This window comes from Pogona vitticeps, chromosome 2, assembly GCF_051106095.1.
Source record: "Pogona vitticeps strain Pit_001003342236 chromosome 2, PviZW2.1, whole genome shotgun sequence".
In the NCBI taxonomy this organism is placed as follows: Eukaryota; Metazoa; Chordata; class Lepidosauria; order Squamata; family Agamidae; genus Pogona; species Pogona vitticeps.
In genome coordinates this window covers 263,240,879-263,260,741 of record NC_135784.1, presented here as the reverse complement: position 1 = coordinate 263,260,741, position 19,863 = coordinate 263,240,879, and the positions used below count along the sequence as shown (strand labels likewise).

Here is a 19,863-nt window from a genome sequence, read left to right as displayed (position 1 = left end):
TGGGTTGATAAATATTTATTTTACTGCCATATTGAAGGCTTGGTTGTTGTTCTTTAATTTCTTTTGTTTTATCCATACATTTTCTATCAAATTGCATACATTTGTTTTCCAAAACTCTGCAATGGCAGCTGGTCTTCCATATTCAGAACAGGCTTTTCTTCCTCCCATAATCACAACACATGGTTTCTCAGTTTACAGTTTGTTGACTGTTAATTGTACAAACATATTGTCGTACTTTATTACAGAACTCCCTCCAGACAGACTTCTCACCACCACTTGACCTCCGCTGCCATCAGTCCCATGTTGTGGAAGATGAAGTTACAGGCAAGAAGTGTCTCTGGAGCCATCTTAGTGAAATCCCATTGCCAAGTAATTCTTTCAATGATTCCTAAAACTGTTAACTGAAGAAAATTGCATTCAGAAGTTGAGCTTCTGTAGCCCTAGGGAGGGCTTAAGTTTATTTCCTACAGAGAATCCATAAGACGCAACACCCTATGATGGACAACAAAAAGGGTTAGGAGCTCTATGAATTATAACAAAAAAAATCTGAATAACAGGTTCTAATATGAAATTACCGTATTTTTCGCTCCATAAGACGCACCTTTCCATAAGACGCACCAATTTTTTAGGAGAAGAAAACAGGAAAATATAATCTGTTTTCTTCGCTCCATAAGATGCACAGACTTTCCACCCCCCTTTTTTGTTATCATTCACAGAGCTCCTAACCCTTTTTCTTGTCCATCATAGGGTGTTGCCATAAACATTAACCACTTCTCAGAAACCCAGAAATAGTTTGCTGTATACCAGCACCTTTAAAAAAATCTTTAAAACATATGAAATACAATATAAAAATTACGTGAAGGAAATATCAAGAATAAATGAGTATACTGCTGAGAAGAAGTTATTTAAATTATATATTCCGGCACCTTAAATACTAAGAGGTTTTGTTCAGTATAACCTTTCAAGGATTATGAATATGGACTAATCAAGAAACGTAGACTAGCTGCTGGGTCTTCTAATATTATTGATAGATTTAGAAGGTTCCGGAAAGAGCAGCTCTATATGTTAGGTTGAGTGGATCTTTCTTGCAGGTATGCCTCCCATGTCCCCCAGCATTCCTACCATACAGGATTCACCATATCTTCTGTGCACTGCTGCAGGCTCGCCCAGAGGGGAAGCGAAGCACTTCCACCATGTGCTACCCCCACAACACGTACTGGGACAGGGGAGGAGGAGAAGGAGCAGGGCAATGGCATGGTAGTGATGTTTTGTCTCCCCCCCTGCTGTCCCTCCCCATAAGTCTCCATTCTATGGGTGCTGCTTGATTGATTATGGGAATAATGTCTTGGCCCCCACTACCCATAACACTTTGGCTCCAAAGAGCCATAGGACCAAGACATTACTCACAGAATCTGCCAAGGAGCTGCTAGAGAATAAAAGCAGCTAACAACATCTGGGAGAAAGAGGTTGCTGGTAGTGATGGCCACTTCAGGCAACAATAAGGCAGGTGCCACTGCTACCCCTAGAGTTTCACTACCTGCAATGAACCCCTCAATCTGACTAGTGGCTGGGACAGTTCTGATGTTCCTTCCAACACATGCATATTAACAGAATTGATGATTTAGGTGGAAGGTGTTATGTTTACAGGTGCCAAGTGCCAGAAATCAATTAGTGAAGGTCAGACCAGTTTCAAACACAGGGCAACTGACAAAGAGTGACACAAGAATGATCAAGAATCTAAAGCCAAGGAGTCAGTTCCATAAATCACAAAGAGCTGGTAGAAACACAATGAGAAGGAAATCTAAGTCAGCAGAGAGAATTCAGACAGATAAAAATGAGGAATGCAGAAGCTGTGTAAGAGATATAAGCCAGATATCTTCCACAGCGGATCTGGTTGAGGTAGCTGTTTTCATGGTCCTTCACGTGATCCCTACCCACTTTCAGTTAAATCTCCTTCATCAGCAGCTGCCAGTGGCTAGCCCTGAACATCCCAGCTTCTGTTGTTTCAACATCTTGGCTGTTGAACTCTTGAGCCTTTCCATTCTCTTGGACTTGAACATGGTTCATCTGCAGGGTTGTCATCATCTAAGCCCTCCTTATCAGTAGAGCTCTGGCTTTCTCTCCTATACCACTAAGCAAGTGTTGCCAGCCGATCCTCAAGTCTCTCTGGTTTTCTCTTGCTGGAACAGATCTTGCCCTTCATCATCAAGAGGACTCAGCCAAGTAAGGCATGACAAAAGAGGGCTGTATTAAATAAAGTGCCCAATGCTACTTGCTACAGTTAACACATCCAATGACAGTTGGTTAGATATATAATGAGTCTCAGTGTCTATTACCTTGGGGGTACCCAGTGTGGTGTAGTGGAAAGAGTGATGGAGTAGGAGTCAGGAGGTTTTGAATCCTGACTCAGCCATGGAAGCTCCCTGGGGAACTGGTAAAACTAATAAAATCAATGCCCTTATCTTGAAATATCTATTAGGGTTATTATGAGTTGGTTCCAACTTGATGGCACATAACAACAATGCCATCTATTACTTTAATTAAGCCAGTAATCACATATTCCATAGTACTGTGTGGTTCATTTTTCACTTGGTTTTATTTCTCAGAATCATGTGGCTCATTTTTTAACTTTGCAAAGTCAAAAATAATTTTCACTATTAATCGTTTTATTGACAAGAAAGGATTGTATGTCCTTTTAAAAATAAATGTGTATATATATAATTCTAAAACTGAGTTGTGGAAAGAGGTATTAGCATAAGGAGGGGGTCATTACAAGCAGAAGAATTGAAATTAAAAACAGAGGGGTAAGTGTTGTGAGCAGTGAGCTCACAGCAATGCTTTCTCTAATCCAACTGTAATGCTTAAGCTCAGCAGAGTTCTCCTTTACATCTCTTTTTCTTTCAAATCTATTGATGCAAAAACGCAAATCAGCAAGCTGTTTTGGTATTAGAATAATATACTACAGTATACAATCATGCCATTGCTCTTAGTTGAGACAGTAAAATCTACAAGGTTAAGCTATATGTTATGCTAAGTACACAGTTGTCGTTTATATTTCTAATACATTTTAGACTTCTGGTCCTGAAATTGCAGTCCCATATAGGATGCACATCAGGGCAACCAAATATTATGGCACAACCATTTCTTGTAGAGCAATCAACAGTTTTTCATTAGAGATGTGCACTAGCACCAACATTCTGATTTGGAATTCAGGTTTGGAATTCAGAATTTTAAACATTTGGAGTTTCCAGATATCTAGGACTCCATGACAGTCAACATGAATCCTTTTTGTTGTTTTTAGTTGTTTTGTGAGTGGGCCAAGATGAAACTTTATTTTAACAAGCAATCTTATGCTTTATTCTTTTATGTTTCATTCTTATTGGTTGATGTATATTTTCAATGATAGATTTTTCTGTAATGAGTCTTAAGCATTGTATGGGTTAAGTAGTCTGAAATCAAAATACCTTGTAAACTTTGTAACAGAACTCGTGTAACTTTCCATGCTATAAGATTACATTTCCTGCCCTTGTAGTCTTAGAACATCTTCCCACATTTCTGCACCACAATTATCTTGATTCTTGCCAGACCAGCAATAAGAGAAATCAACATTTTAATGAGATAAGAGGAAAAGGAAAATATTTCTTCAGACATTCAGGCAACATTTTTGCACACCCTGGGTACATTCTGGCTTTAGGTCAAGGGAACACGGGGGCACAATGCATATTTACGCATAACCAATGCTTGGAGTTAATTGGCACTGTTAATCCAATTAGAAGTAGGATCCAAACTTGGGGTTCAGGGAACCAATAAGGGAATGTTTTGCTTTATGGCTCTTTGTGTAAAACTCTATAAAATGCCTATGCAATTTCCAATCGGGACTCTTCTCTGCTTTTAAGATGAAGAGTCCAGCTGTACTTTTAAAATAAAAACTGGCTTCAGTATCAGCTGTGTGTCTTAGCCTGTTGTTCTTGCCGGAGATTCCGAACATTAATTTCAAAGGTAACAGTTTAGTCATGTCCGACTCTTCGTGACCCCATGGACCAGAGCACTCCAGGCCCTCCTGTCTTCCACTGGCTCCCAGAGTTGTGTCAAATTCATGTTGGTTGCTTCGATGACACTGTCCAGCCATCTCATCCTCTGTCGTCCCCTTCTCCTCCTGCCTTCACACTTTCCTAACATCAGCGTCTTTTCCAGAGAGTCTTCTCTTCTCATGAGATGGCCAAAGTATTGGAGCCTCAGCTTCAGGATCTGTCCTTCCAGTGAGCACTCAGGGTTGATTTCCTTCAAAATGGAAGGAAATTGCAGTCCAAGGGACTCTCAAGAGTCTTCTATATAGTCATTATTTTCTCCTTTGAAAACACACAAACACACACACACACACACAGAGAGAGAGAGAGAGAGAGAAGACATTTTAAAAGATTTCCCTGTGTCCTTTGACACCTTCCCAGTGATTGCACTAAACTGCTGATTTACAACAGCCAGCAGTGCCTAGGTATTAAGAAATGACTGTAATAGGCATACTGATTGAACCCAGCAGCAAATGCTGCTTTGGAGAAGCAGAGGACAGGTCACATCGGGTGGGGGCAAATACCCTTGGCAGCACTGGCAGGCAGATTGGAGCATAAGATAGCCTGTGCTGGGTGGCAACTGTGCCAACAGCGTGGGACACAGCACAGTTGAGTGAGGGAGCACAATATTGGAGTAGCAGGTGGAAGAACGATAGAGGCAGAAAAATGAGGCAGCAGATTGAAACATGGCATATCAGGTACTGTGAGTAGAGTGTGTCAGTTTTTACTAGGTTGATCTTAAGGAAAATAAGTTTTTCTATAGATCCAGGTTATCACAGATGGTTTAGGTCTCTGGTTAGGAGTTCAATTCCCCACTGAGCCTTCTTGATAGGGGATGGATTAAATGATCCATAAGTCCTTTCTAACTCTGCAGTTCTGTAATTATAGTTGTTATTGTTGTTGTTCCTAACTATATTAAGTAAATAGTATATAATGACATGTAAAGTATGTAAATGTTGGGTTCAGAAAAGGAGACAGAGAAAACTGCTGCAGTGCAGGCTTGCACCAGAGCATATCTCGACAGCAAATGCTCAGGGAATTTATAAGAAGCCATTCCCATCTTTCAATTGGAAAGAACCAGTGTGGAAAAAAAATACTTTCTGATATCTGTGCCTGCTTCTAGATTTCACTGATGCAGACATACATCATTTACAGGTTTTGCTCTCACCTCACCCTTCCTCCCATGGGAAACCCATGGCAAACCCCATCAGGAGACAATGAGTTCACTGCTCCCACTATCCTTGATGTCAGTTTTATTTCTCAAGAAATCACTCCAGAATGCCTGAGAAATACAGTAGGTTTCACTTTCATTACTTCCTTTAGTAAACAGATACCTAGCCTTTTACTTTCTAATATAAAGAAATAAATGGAACTCTGAATATTAGGAATTATTACTACAAATATATCAATTTTGGATATATTTGGAACTATCTGAATATGACATTATTTTGTGAAATCTGAATATTTTTCAAATGCACATCTCTGTTTTTCATCATCAAATTTGTAGTGAGCAGTCTCATATTTTCAAAATCCACAAGAAATTATTTGCAGAGGACCCATACTGAGATAGAAATGAGAAGAAAGCCACAATTGCAGTTGGGTGGTGGAACAGCCTTGGTGAATGTCCAATGGCAGCAAGTCCATAATAACAGATCGCATGATCCCACTACTGCAGACTTTGAAGATGTCATAAAGCCAGGGCTATGGAAAAATGGACATGCACGGTTGCTATTCAGGAGATAAAGACAATAGGGGCAGAAAAGAATCCCCTGTGGAGTTTCAATAGAGGCAAAGAAGTGAGCTAAAAGGAGGAAGGAAACAGATTGCATGTTCTGCCTCCTTTTCCACAGTCCAAGGCTGTAAAAGTTCTGTCCAGGACCAACAATCCATTTCCTTGACATTGTCCTATATAACTTTTTAAGCAAAACACTTGGAAATATAGAAAAATCTAAGTGAAAGTAAATCTACTTTCAAAAGTAGGCTGGTCTTGAATAAATAAACCTTCCAAATAGCTCTCATTTTAAAGTACGATGTATGCTTCTCTTAGAATCAATTGCATTTTTTGTATCCGATGTTGTCATTTTAAAACTTCAAAACAAAAATAGAGCTTTAAAAATGCCAGAAGAAATCACATACAACCTGCTGCATTAACACAAGTAGGTCACTTGCTTACCCAAGAAAGCATGCCTAGCAAACTCACAAAGATGGTGTAGGCTTTTTGGCATGGAAACAAAGCCATCAGTAAATTATAGACAACTACCCTGGAATATATAAATCCATATGAGACATCCTGCTTTACAAATAATAAGATTGCCCCCTTCTGGTTGTGACATCCAAAAAGAAACACTCAAACTGATAATGTGTAAAATACACTAATAATATAATTGTTACAAGCCGATTGCTACATGGTTGTTATGTGATATCGTAGCGTTATACTAAACCACCTTATGATGTATTGGTAAAAGATTTCTCAAATGCTTTATGGAATTGAGATCTTGGGTATGAATCAGAACAACCTACACCATCTTGAAGTAGTACAGAAACCGTTTCTGAGACACATCCTCGTGGCATTCCTGGGGACTCAGGCAGCTTTTCTTAGAACAGAGACAGGCATGGTGTCCATTAAAGCCAGGGTAACTCTAGCTATATTCTCCTACTATAAGAGGATGATGGATATGTCCGATCACCATCTACCTAAACACTGCATGGTAGAGCAATGGAAGAGTGGTTAGTGGGCAACTTCAGTTCAAGCCCTACTAAAATCTAAATCCCTCTCCACAGACATTTTTGTTTTTTCTGGGGTTAAAAGAATGTTGAGGGACTGGATCTACAAACTGGATAATGACCAGGACTTAGCCTTAATAGACTCTTCAAATTTCTCTCACTGGTACCATCTGCTGAAAACAAACCACTCAAGGGTGCAATACTTACATGCACTTACTTTTGCCTCCCCTGAGAACTGCATTCACAGAACTTCATTTTCAAACCATGCCAACCGCTGTCTAAGACGGCAGGTACATGAATGTCCCTAAGCATCTAAGGTTGTGTATTTGTGGAGCAAGTGAGACAAAGGATGTTGTCCACTATCTACTCAACTGTCAGCTCTATCAAAACCCTAGAGAAAAATTCTTGGGGAACATTATGGTTGCCCTATAGGAGTAAAGCCCTCAGATAAAGGTGGTCAGGTTATTTTTGGACTGTGACCCATATATTACATACAGAACAGCGCAGTTTGCAAAAGCAGCCAGAAACATCTGTGCAGGTTTCCTGAGAATCATCGCGATCAATTATGCGGGAGACTCCCAGATATGAAGGGTCTCTTATTATTTTATATGTCCGTGATTTTATCATGATTCTACTTGATCATATTTGTATTTTAAACAACTGTGACAGCTTTTAGCCAATACAATAAACCTGAACTTAAATGAATGCATTGGTAAAAGACCTAATTGAAAAATGCGAAACATATCCTCATTTTTGTTTCAACAGAAGAGCACACACTCACATGAAAAGGTCTGTTATCTTAACCAGGAGAGTTAAGGACAGATCCATTCTGGCAGCTTTTCATATTGATACAGTGGCAACCAGGGTAAAGTAATAGTGCTGAATAAGATTTTTAAAAAGTTAAGGATATTGGAAATATCAAATGGGAGTTGTGCTTTTTCCTTTTTTTAAGATGTTGTGCAAGAATCACATAACGCTGCTCCTGCTGTTGTTTAATAATTCAGTATAACACCATTCAGGCAACAAGCTGATGAGATGAAGAATTTCAGCTCTGCTCTGATATCTGTGATGTAGCTCCAGGAGCAAGAGGTAGGAGCTGTACCTTTCTGTAGCACATAAGGAATTAGTTGTTTGCTAAAAGCCTTGGGACAAATGGCTATGTTTTAATGTTATCAAAGATTAACCGGCCGTTCCTGCTGTAGAACACATAGCTGGTTTTCCACCTGGAAGAATGTGATAAGTACAATTTATTCTTTTAATTACCATTCATTGTGATCCTAAAGCGAATGCTCAAATATCCATCCTACCATGTTAACCCACACAGAACAGTATAAATTTTTCCTGGTAGTCCAGCTTGATGAAACCAGTGAAGAATGCTTTCCTATAGAAATCCTGTTAGGCCATTTTGTGTCTGAGAAAATCTATACTTGTTAGAGAAATGTTTCGGGATTCTGCTGCAAATTGCGCTTCTGTAACATCACAAGTCTAAGAGCAGCTACCTGGAATTTATACTCCATTGAAATTTTAATGTACTTAGGATCGAAATGTATACTACTTTTTTCCACTGCTGCTACACGGCAAACAGTGCTCATAACCAAAGGACTATATCCCATTGGCAGTCTCAGTGCCAACTCAACTCAAATTATTATCAGGAGCAAAATAATATCTATGAGGAAAAGAAAACTTTTAAAATAGAACTTTAAAACATGCCATATTACAAGCACTGAGGAACTAACCATAAAATTAAAATGGTGAGTAGTAAGGATGTATCTAGAAAATTGGGAAGATATTCCCAAGCTAACTTTTTGTTTCAGACAGCATTAGTAGACTGGAGATGGGAATTGTCTCTTTCAGCACTCATATAAGAAGACCTGCCATTCCTTCTTGTGTCAGAAGGGCAGGGCAGCCAGAACCAAGAAAATTACTCTTCATGCAATGGGGAAGGGTTTCAGGGCAACTAGAGATGTGAGTAATCTATTGCAAGTGTAAGACCAAAGAAAAAACCTGGGCAACTGGAGTGTGATCAAATAGTGACATAAGATCAGGTGTGATCACACTGGAAAAGGTGGCTTCTCTGTAAGATCTCCCTTACAGTGACCTTTGCCCCCCCAGCCCCGGAATAATGACGCGAGACAACCATATGGATTTAAATATGGGCCACACTTTATTTAATAAATTCAATCAATTATTGCCAATTATTATACCAAGAAATGGGGGCCTGCTGTAGTGCGGAAACAGGATATGTCATGGGTATTAAAATACCCCTTAAGGATGCCATTGGGCGAGTCCCCGGCCCCAGGTTCCCGCTGGCTTACTGACAGCAAGAACCCGGCTGGCCGCTAACAAACACCCCAGACCTCCAGACATCTTTAATTGATGACTGTTGGTCCGGAAGTGGCCCAGCGCATCTTCCCCACACCGGCCCTGTAATCGCACGATCCGCAGAGCCGAGAGGTCAGATGCGCTGTTGGCTAGCTTGAATTACACATGGGACACACCGAGACAACCTGTTTTTCCGCACTACCCGCCAGTGTGACCAAATAAACCACCAAAAATGCCAACAACCCTTTCACTAGTGTGGGATAGGCGAAAAATCCCCCCAGCCAAAAGCCAATCAGGCTGAAGGTCAAAAATTCCTATCCGGCTCCGAAACGGCAACCACAAAAGTCACACTAGAATTAGGGAGGGCGGGTGGGTGCCCGAACAGGAAAGAGGGCGAGTAGAGGGGAGCGCTGGCTTAAATAAATGCGCTCCCCCTCCCATCATGAACACGTGGCTCCAACGGTCTCGCGCCATCCGGGGACGTTGGGGCAAAGACCAGCCACACCGTTCCAGGGCGCAAGCGCCCGTCCGGCGGCTAAACCATTGCCCCCCCAGCCCCGGAATAATGACGCGAGACAACCATATGGATTTAAATATGGGCCACACTTTATTTAATAAATTCAATCAATTATTGCCAATTATTATACCAAGAAATGGGGGCCTGCTGTAGTGCGGAAACAGGATATGTCATGGGTATTAAAATACCCCTTAAGGATGCCATTGGGCGAGTCCCCGGCCCCAGGTTCCCGCTGGCTTACTGACAGCAAGAACCCGGCTGGCCGCTAACAAACACCCCAGACCTCCAGACATCTTTAATTGATGACTGTTGGTCCGGAAGTGGCCCAGCGCATCTTCCCCACACCGGCCCTGTAATCGCACGATCCGCAGAGCCGAGAGGTCAGATGCGCTGTTGGCTAGCTTGAATTACACATGGGACACACCGAGACAACCTGTTTTTCCGCACTACCCGCCACAGCATACAGACTAGCCTAGCTATGTCTTATGCCCGCCATCAAACTCCTGAAGCTCAAAAAGCAGGCCCCCTTTAATGTCCTCTAGAAATAAGTCCAAACCTGCCTCAGACAGGTGGACACCATCGCCACGAAAAAGGGTTGTATTGCTCGCCACGATCCTGTGGTGACTAACCACGGATCCGAGGCCGCCGCTGCAGACACCTCGACAAACCTCTCTGTTAACGCCCCGCCGGGCCTTGTTAACCGCATCATAATTCCGGGCGCCTCGCCAGGCTAACCTCGGTATGATTGTTGACCAAACAATTCGCATTCTCGGGTATCTGTTCTTCAACATTTTGAGGTCCCTCAATATATCTAGGGTCAAAGCTTTACCCGCCGATGCAGGCAGGTCATTGCCTCCCAGGTGGATCACCAAAATATCTGGCGGTGATTGGCCAAAGGCCGTCAGTCTACCCAGCTGTATCCACCGCATACCCCGCAGACCATGCCAGGTGATGTGTATGTGGGCCCCAAGGCCCAAATCACTCCCCCACGGGGAAGATGCCGCGTAGCGCGCTGCCCAGTAAACGAAACTATGGCCGATGATCACTGCGTGCTTTCGGCCCTCAATCGTCGTGGTACCTGAAACGACAGGAACACATCCCCTGCCTACACATTAGGTAAGGGTCTAATATATCTACGGTAGCTACTAGAAGCCCATCGGCCCAGCTGTTTAATTTGGTCTGTGCTATACCCCAGTGCTGCTGCCGTTGATGCTGCGCCTATTCGAAATGAATGCGTGCCGAACTTCATGCCTGTAACACCCACTCTTTCCAAAGCCATATCCGTCACCTTCCAAAATTGGTATTTGGTTAACGGTGACCCGTCCGAATGGCTGAACAAATACCCTGGTAATTGTCCCCGGATCTCCAAAAATTCCTGCACTGCCTTCACTGGACAAATTGACCTAATGCTACATTTTCCTAATACTAGCTGCTTACCCTTGCCAGACTGGTCAACTTTAGATCGCCTAACCATAATCCTCAAAAGACCATCTTGCAGCAGAACATCTTTCAACTGCAAAGCCATGCAAGAGGTGTCTGCTCTACCCATTGCCACGAGCTCGCTAACTCTCAAGGCTCCAAAAAAGGCTACCAACGTGGCAGCCTTAAACAATGCACTTTCATATTGATCCTTACACAGTTTGATCCATTGTTCCCCTAACTGTTGGAGGATAGAAGGAGACATAGGTGTCCTTGAGTCGTACACCTGCCCCCTTTCCCTGCTCCAACCCTCCAACATTTTCTTAATTCTAAAATCACCGGAAAAATCCGTAAACCCATTAACTTTTGCAACGAAAGCCAGGGCTGACAACCTGCCCTGTATTGTGCCGGGCGCCAATCCTCTCCGGTATAAACTGACTATAAATTGTTGAAGATGCTCCACCGGAATGGGCCAAGCCTGCTCCAACTGCATTGTCTGCCGGAACTCCTGAAACTCAACACTTGCGGCGAAGTAACCCTTTCTAGTCCGAGGAGCCAAAGCCATACCTATTGCTTTAGATGCTTCTTCACGCCAATCTCCCAAACCTCCTCTGGAAGAACCTCTGGCAGATCTCTGGCCTCTGGGGCAAGCTCCCTGAAGCGCTCGATCTGTTGGCGTGAAAGAGCATCAGCAATACTGTTGTCAACACCGGGAACATGACGGGCATGCACTAACACATTAAACTGCAGTGCCCTCAGGGTGAATGCCCTAACCAGGTCCATGACCCTTTCCGAATGCGAAGTCAAGGTGTTGATGATGGAAACAACCGCTTGGTTGTCACACCAAAAACGTACTACTGCATTGGACCATTCTTCCGCCCAGAGCCACAAGGCTCCTACAATCGGAAAAAATTCTAAAAATGTCAAATCCCTAGTGATACCTGCACTGTGCCAGGCCTCGGGCCATGTGCCAGCGCACCATCTTCCCCGAAAGTAAATCCCGAAGCCTATTGCCCCGGCAGCATCGGAATTCACTTGGAATTCCGCTTGCAACCTAATTTCTGATCTCCAGAAAGAAATACCATTGAAATTCTCAAGGAATTGCAACCAAGTTCTGAGGTCCTCCTTCATTCCTTTAGTTAACCTAGTTCTATGCATAGGGCGTTTTAGGCCGGCCATGGCTCCACACAGCCGCCTTAAGAAGGCACGGCCGGGAGCCACAACCCGGCAAGCAAAATTTAAATGCCCAACCAACTCCTGGAGCTCCCTAAGAGTCACCTTCTTCTTATCCAGGAGATTAGTCACTCTGTGTACAAGATCCTGTAACTTGTTCGGAGGTAACTTGGACGTCTGCTGCTCCGTATCTAGCAGAACTCCTAAAAAGGTAAGGGACGTAGCCGGTCCCTCAGTTTTCTCCTCAGCAAGTGGCAAACCCAGCTCCATGGCTAAGGCTTGAAAGGCCTCTAAAATCATCCTACACCTACCAGAATTTGCCTTACCACAAAACAAAAAATCATCGAGGTAATGGGCTGTAGAGCTACAGCCCGCCCTCTGCCTAATTTTCCACTCTATGAACGTGCTGAATTTTTCAAACGCGGCGCACGATATCGAGCAGCCCATAGGTAACGCTCTATCTACGTAATAAGAACCCTGAAAATAAAAACCTAACAAATTGAAATCAAGGGGGTGAACTGGCAGAATTCGAAATGCTGATTTAATATCGCATTTCGCCATCTCCGCCCCCACCCCGCAGGCCCGTATCATATTAACGGCCTCGTCAAATGACGTATACCTTACGGTACACAGTTCCTGAGGGATGGCATCATTTACCGATGCCCCCTCCGGAAATGACAAGTGGTGAATCAATCTATATTCACCCGGGGCCTTCTTCGGCACTATACCTAATGGGGAAATTCTTAAATTGGCCATGGGCGGTTTTACAAAAGGACCAAGTACCCTGCCCTCTTTTACCTCCTTCTCAATTTTCTTTTGAACAACGCTCTCCAAACCCTTCACTGATCGAAGATTTTTAGCAAAATAAGCTTTCCTGTCACCTAACGCAGGGATCCTGAATCCAAATCGAAAACCCTGCTGTAAATATTCCGCATCCGTTCTTCTCGGATAACCCAACAACCAGGCCTCTAAAATGTTAATTTTGATTGGGGTTGGTCCCCTTACCAGAGGGACCGCCGCCCCCTCCGGGTTTCTTTCCACCGCCAATTCCCCTGTTTTGGCGCTGAGCTCCGGCTTTGAAACAGGAGGAATTGGGATGTTTACCTCCACATGTAATGCATTCGTGTTTGAATTTACACGGGTTCCTGGCACAATAACCCCTGGAGTTATATTCAAAACAGGGCAAGCGGGGTTGAACCGCCTGCCCCGCTCCTGAGCGGGGTGCACTACTAACATTCGCCTTCCGGTTCAAATGGCCGCTGTCAAACCTATCTCCCGGAATGGGCCTGGCTGGTGTCATATACTGCAACCACAATCCTGGCTGAGGCTCCTCCCAGCGCAAATTGGGCTGGATGGCGCTCCTCATCCTAAAGGCCTGGTCGTACAAGAGCCAGGCCTGACCCGCAAAATCTGTGTAAGCCCTATAAATTATGTCAAAATACTGCAAGAGAGAGTAAGCCCTCCAAGGTTGTGCCTTTACCAGGACTCCCGCATAGATGATAAAACCGGGAACCCAATTCGCCCAAGTCCTGTCTGGCTTCTTTCTCCTACGCTTCTCCTTCTCCTTTTCATCCTCTTTGTCCACATCCTTACTATCCACTTCCCGGTTCAAAAGACTAAAGAAATCAACATATTCGCCTCGCCAAATCTTTTCTTTAACCGCTGGGGTCAAATGGTCACCAAGCGGCATCGCATAATCCCCATACGGCATCGCCGCGATGGGTACGGAATTATATCCTGTGTTAGGCACAGCTGGGTGCTGCCCCACGTTTGTGCCCTGTCCCATGCTAGATGTGCTTGGCATCGCTGGGGCCGTGTAAGGTGTGCCCCATCCGCATAACTGAGGGTTGGGAGGAGGCCAGTATAAGGCAGGCCACCCCATGGATGGAGAATTGTATGCTGTGGGTGCATATTGTGCATGTGTAGCGCCCGGCCATGGCCAGACAGCTTGGGATGGTAGAGAGCTGAAAGCCGAGGCCGACTCACCTGATGCCGACCCAGACGTACTAGGGGCATCCCCCGGGTGGCTCGTCGTAGCGCTCGGCCCCTCCGAAAGGAAGCTTTCCGTCTGCAGTTCGACCTCTGGGCTGATCAATTCAGGCGCAGCCGCCTTCCCCCGCCTCGGTCTAGGCGCAACCGTATTCGCAGCTGAAGGGCCCTCCTCTGCCTCCTGTTCATCTCCCGCTGTAACCTGTAGGGACTCCAAAGCATCACAACGTTGCATCAATTCTTGAGCCAAGGCTGCCAGTTTAGCCTTCCGTTTACCCTTAGATTCCCTAGCCGATTTACGAGGTACCACGCTCGGCGTTGGTACCTTCTGCCCTGACTTCTGTGCCTCAAGAGCTAAAATCTTCCCTTGTAGCTCTTGCCATATCGGCCAGGATTCCTCGTCAGAAGATGATGGTTGAGGCGAAACCTGGGGGGCAGGTCTCTTTTTTGCTGGAGCCTTGCCCTTGCTTGGGCCACTCCCTTTTTTGGGCCCCATTGCTCTCTAATATACTGATACGCTGTCTCAGACTCGCAGTTTGTCTTGTCTTTATATTTGTTTGCACTTGGTACTAATGCTATCTCTACTTAATTAATATTAATTTGTAATTAATATTATTTATCTTATTACTCGTATTTTAAATTGTTATTATTATTATTATTATTAATATATATATATTAATTTTGTATTTATTTATTTTTGACTATATTTACGTCAGTACCACGTTATTTCCTTTCACAAGTATCAGTATCTTTATCGGTATAAGATTTTTGTTTGTTTGTTAGTTTTTTTTTTTTGTTTGTTTTTTTTTTTTTTAAATAATAATATTATAATTATTAATATAATTGTTATTATTATTGGAATATAATGGATAACTCGTTAATCCCCTCCTTGCTACTCGTTGACACTTCAAGTGGTAGGCACTGCTGTTGTTACTAGTAATTGTGTGTAATTGCCCTCAATTATTTCGCGTCGTTATTTATTTATGTATTTATTTGTAATGAATTCAAATTTTTATTATAAATTGAGTATCAATGTATTAACCAGGAATTTAACCTGACCGGCTTTCGCATTAACCGACGTCACTCAACCTCCAACCTCTCCTTATGAATGATTTCAAAGTCTGCTGCCTCTAATTGTACAAGCACTAATTAAATATCAATTTTATGTATGTATATACTTATTTATTCTATTAAACCTTCACAGGGAATTATCAGTTCAAATTGCCAATCAATGTTTTTTTTTTTTTTTTTTTTTTTTTAAGATCAATCAACTCAGATCCAAATTTAAATCAATTTAGAATAATATCTCTCCCTATATATATATATACTTCAGCCTATTATTAATTCAGTTAATTACTAACAATACCAAACCTGTTAATCTCCCTCGTCCTTAGCTGCGGTTGTAAAATTAACTGAATGCAATAATTTTTTAAACTTCAATTGAGCCCTTTCAGAACTGTATATACGTGATTGTATTACTTTACACTGAGGTTTTTTTTTTTTTTTTTTTTTTTTTTTTTTTTTTTTTTTTAACAATCAATGTAAAATGGCCGCCGCTGGTAGCCTATAAAGCCCTCCAGCAACAGTCAAAACACAAAATGGCGGCGGGCAAAAAAGGCGGGAAATAAAGAGGACAGTCCTGTAAAAGCGCCCCAATATAAACGAAAAAACACCCTTTCCCCTACAAAACAAAAGCGAGATCGGGAAGAAAGCCTGGTGTACGGGTGCCAAGCAATTGTAAAAGATTACCCCCCCCCCCAAAAAAAATAAAATAAAAAAAAAAAAAAATAATAATAATAATAATAAATCCTTGACTGAATAAATACCACTGCCCCCCAACCGCACTGATAAACAATGAAGAATCAAACCAGAAGCCCAGAATTAATTAAAGGAACCGTGGCAAAACTTGCCCAAAGTAGATGAATCCAAATAAAAAAGTAAAAGCCTCGCCGCCGCGCGGCGGGGCGCACGCGCCCCGGCGCTTCCCGCCCCACTCGCCCTAACAAACGCTGCCCAAAACTATCCTCAAACCGAAATTAACAAACGACAGGAGAGGAAACTGAGAACAAAATTAACAAGGAAGGGAGCAAACGCCGCCCTCCCCAAAACGCTCAAACCGCTGACGAAAAAACGCCACTGCTCGCAATTTCGCAATCGCTCGCCCGCTCGGATCGCGCGACTCCCTTCCTGCTGCGATGCCCGAACAGGAAAGAGGGCGAGTAGAGGGGAGCGCTGGCTTAAATAAATGCGCTCCCCCTCCCATCATGAACACGTGGCTCCAACGGTCTCGCGCCATCCGGGGACGTTGGGGCAAAGACCAGCCACACCGTTCCAGGGCGCAAGCGCCCGTCCGGCGGCTAAACCATTCTGTGCACACAGCAGTCACTTCAGTCCAGCTCTGGAAAAGAATAGCACAGAATGTCTCACTGCCAATGAGACCAGAACTGTCCTTCACAATCTGGATAAAATTACTTGGGGTAAGAAGTAGTGAAATGTCTGTGAAGTAAAGCACAAACTCTTAAGAGCACCCAAAAGAAAGAATAAAAGGAATAGGAAATACCATATTTATTAAGGAGATTAAAATATTTGTATTTATTCACAGTGTATCTCATCTTAAAGAAAAATATGTATAAGGCTGAGAGCTGTAGCCTTCTGATTGAATGTATGGACAAAGATTATTTTTATTGAGTAGGGAAAAAATAATGGCATACATTACTTTGTATGCCATTCTCTTCTCTTACCCATAAATTCCTTTCCTGCTAAACAAGCATATGTTGTTTAAATATTTGATTAAATGTAGAGGACATCATTCTGATCATGTAGGGTAGAAATCAGCACAAGAATCCAATAGGTCCTTTGAGCACAACTCCTTATTACAGTATTTCAAAACAGGACTGGAACAAATATGACCAATAAGCCATTGTAACAGTTGCAACTATAGGAGCCTAAAGGTTTCAAAATGCATGAACTCTGTAAACTACAGAACTCTGCTCTGCATAATATTCCCATCTCCTATGTAATTGAATGCATAATAGGTGAGAATTGGGAAAAATTTTTGATTGTATGAGGATCTTACAAAGAAAGAAGGTTCCCAAAGCTCTTAAAAGTTTAAGTGCAGATTTCAGACATTATCTACTTCTACTTCATCTTCCATCATAATAATTAGGGCTCACAAAAAAAATCTTATACATGCCTTATATTTATTATGACACACAGCAAAACTACTATTGTGGCTGTTTTATAAATGACTATTTATACTGCCTTTTAACTGTCTTTTCCTCCTGATACATTACAAGACCTTAGCATGAGGACTTGTGACACAATACCCTAAACAATGAGTTAGTTTGCACTCCTGTTTGGTACTTAATGAAGTGTGGGATGGATTGAATCTGTTTGCTCTATACAGGTGTCTACATCTTAATTAGATATGACATTTTAGTCTCATCATGATGGTGAGTTTTCATGTCAAGTCACTCACTGCCTTGAGTCTTAAGCTTTAAGTAAGAGAGAGGCAAAATATAAAATGTTGAATGTATTCTGAAGTGATAACCACATGTTTCTCCCTCTGTGTGCACAGGCAGAAACAGAAGTCCTAACCTATGTCAAAAAGGTTCTGTCTGAAAAGTCAGAGGCTCCTCTGCATAGCAGAGAGTCTAGACACTGAACATGAGATGTTATTATTTGTGTTAACTGTGCCATCTACCGGGACACAGGAGAGACCTTGGAAGTCATGACTTGAAAGATTTCTGTAAAATGAAAGAGATTTGCTGTAGCAGCGTAGAGTGTTCCAGATTGCCACCTCCTCCTTTCCTTCCCTCCCCCCTCTCTCTGCCCCCTTCCTTGTACACCCCACACAAACAGCATGTCCCAAAAGAAGGTCAGCAAATGAAGCCAGGCCCATCCTGGGGCACTAGAGCATTTTGGCTTTCTCCCAAATAGTCAATTTATCCTGCAGGCTTCTTTGTGATAGTTTTTGCCAAAAAGGGGAAAGAAACAAGTCTAATTTGCAATAAATTAACTAGGAGGACCAAAGGCAGCTGGCAAAGGGAAGGCTGCCACTGTTTATGGTGTCAAAATAGGAAGGGAGGGTTTCTCTGATGTGACAGTTTCAGCTGCAAAGAGATGAACATGCTGTCACAGCGCCCAGCAGGAGGTAAGCACAGAGCGCAACTGATGCTGTGTGGCTGACAATCAGGCAGTTAGTAACTAAAAGAATGATATGGACAGCATGACCCACCCCACAGTCTAAATTCTGTACTTCAGAATACAGAGCTGTCACTGTGTCAGGTAAATGGATGTTACAGATGCATCCACCACCTCCACTATATCCTTGTTTTCTATACTATGTTTTGGCATTCAGGCACAGAACTCATCTGGAAGTATTCCATTCAGTACATACTTCAAGGAGGATGCTAAGAAACTAGTGTCAGGCCAAGGAGACACTGTAATGCAGGTCCTACAAGATAAGCAATGTGATGAAATTGAGGAAATTAGATATCAATAAGAAAAAAGCAAAGCAGGGCAACATGAGACGGCTTAGAATTCATGTCTAGAGTGTGTCATACAGTTGCCATCAACTCCCCTTCAGTGATCTTATCACTTGTCTGTGGCCTGGGCAACAGTAGACAACCCTGTTTTCAAGAGTTCCACTTGGTGGTTGCCACTGTTTTCATTTAGAATCAAAATTGTAAGGGGACAAACATATTTGTGTCTCATGGTTTTTTTTTTAAATCATTTTCATTGGTTCAGCACCCTTCATAATGAAGACAGGAAACACTTTTCTTCCAGCACGGTTTAATACAGCAATCTCATGTGCTGAAACGGAATCAAAATGGGGACAATGTTTCCTCCACTTCAGAATGGCCCTCACCAGCCAGCACTCAGAGGAGTATGATGGCTCCACGCTGTTAAATTTTTTACTTTGCCTTATTCATGTCTCCAACATCTCTTGAATGTCTTCTTCAACTTCTTCTCATGACAACAGGGTACTAAACACAGTAAAATAACATTGGACAGATCTTTTGGTTCAGTATTAGATTTCTAGATCATTACTAGATTAATGAGTGTCATGCTGGCATATTTCAATTATTTTTAACAGGATTGCAGAAAGAATAGATCAACCAATAGTTATTTCCATCGCTTGGTCAGAATGCAGAAGGAAGTGGTGCTTAAAATAAAGAAAGGATGATGAAACATAAATAGCAAGAAGACCAACTTTTATAAGCATATCTGAATTCGCTTACATAATTATGAGTAGGAGAACAACTTCAAAGTTTGTCTTTCTGGAGGCTATCTATACATTGAAGTTGCTTCATAACTAAAACCCACATGGCTCAGGCTCCTTCCTACATGCCTTTTCATGTCTTTCAAGCTGGAGGAGAGTGGGAGTTGATCACTCAGTAGTCACCACAAGTATTTGAAAAAATGCTTCCACGAGGCTGAATTTTCAAATAAATTTCTGGGAAATTAATTGCCCTTTACTTTCTCTAATACAGTAGTCTGCATTTCTCTGCTAGTGCTTATGTCAGCAAAATTTAAGAGCTGACAGGTGTATGTTCAAACTATATGTTCCTTAAATTTATATTACAGAAGCTTGCAATTTTCTGATGCTGTCTGATTCTCCTTGATCCTTATTTCAACTCAATATTTCAT

General features: G+C 42.5%; 1 protein-coding gene across 4 annotated transcripts; it reads right to left on the bottom strand.

Annotated features, from left to right (window-relative positions):
- Nucleotides 1–2,338: 2,338 nt before the first annotated feature.
- On the bottom strand, nt 2,339–16,598 carry LOC140706075 (integrase/recombinase xerD homolog). Of its 4 annotated transcripts, XM_078386282.1 has the most exons (3): nt 14,209–16,583; nt 11,617–11,718; nt 8,933–10,708 (listed from the first exon to the last, which is right to left on the bottom strand). In XM_078386282.1, exons 1-3 carry the CDS (start codon nt 14,705–14,707, stop codon nt 10,107–10,109), a joined length of 1,203 nt encoding a protein of 400 aa, XP_078242408.1. In that variant the 5' UTR covers nt 14,708–16,583; the 3' UTR covers nt 8,933–10,106. The 4 variants fall into 4 exon arrangements, 3 of the variants coding, with proteins under 3 accessions (XP_078242408.1, XP_078242409.1, XP_078242407.1); XR_013542169.1 differs by lacking the exons at nt 8,933–10,708; nt 11,617–11,718 and adding an exon at nt 2,339–4,349 and having other exon boundaries at nt 14,209–16,598; XM_078386283.1 differs by lacking the exon at nt 11,617–11,718.
- Nucleotides 16,599–19,863: the final 3,265 nt, after the last annotated feature.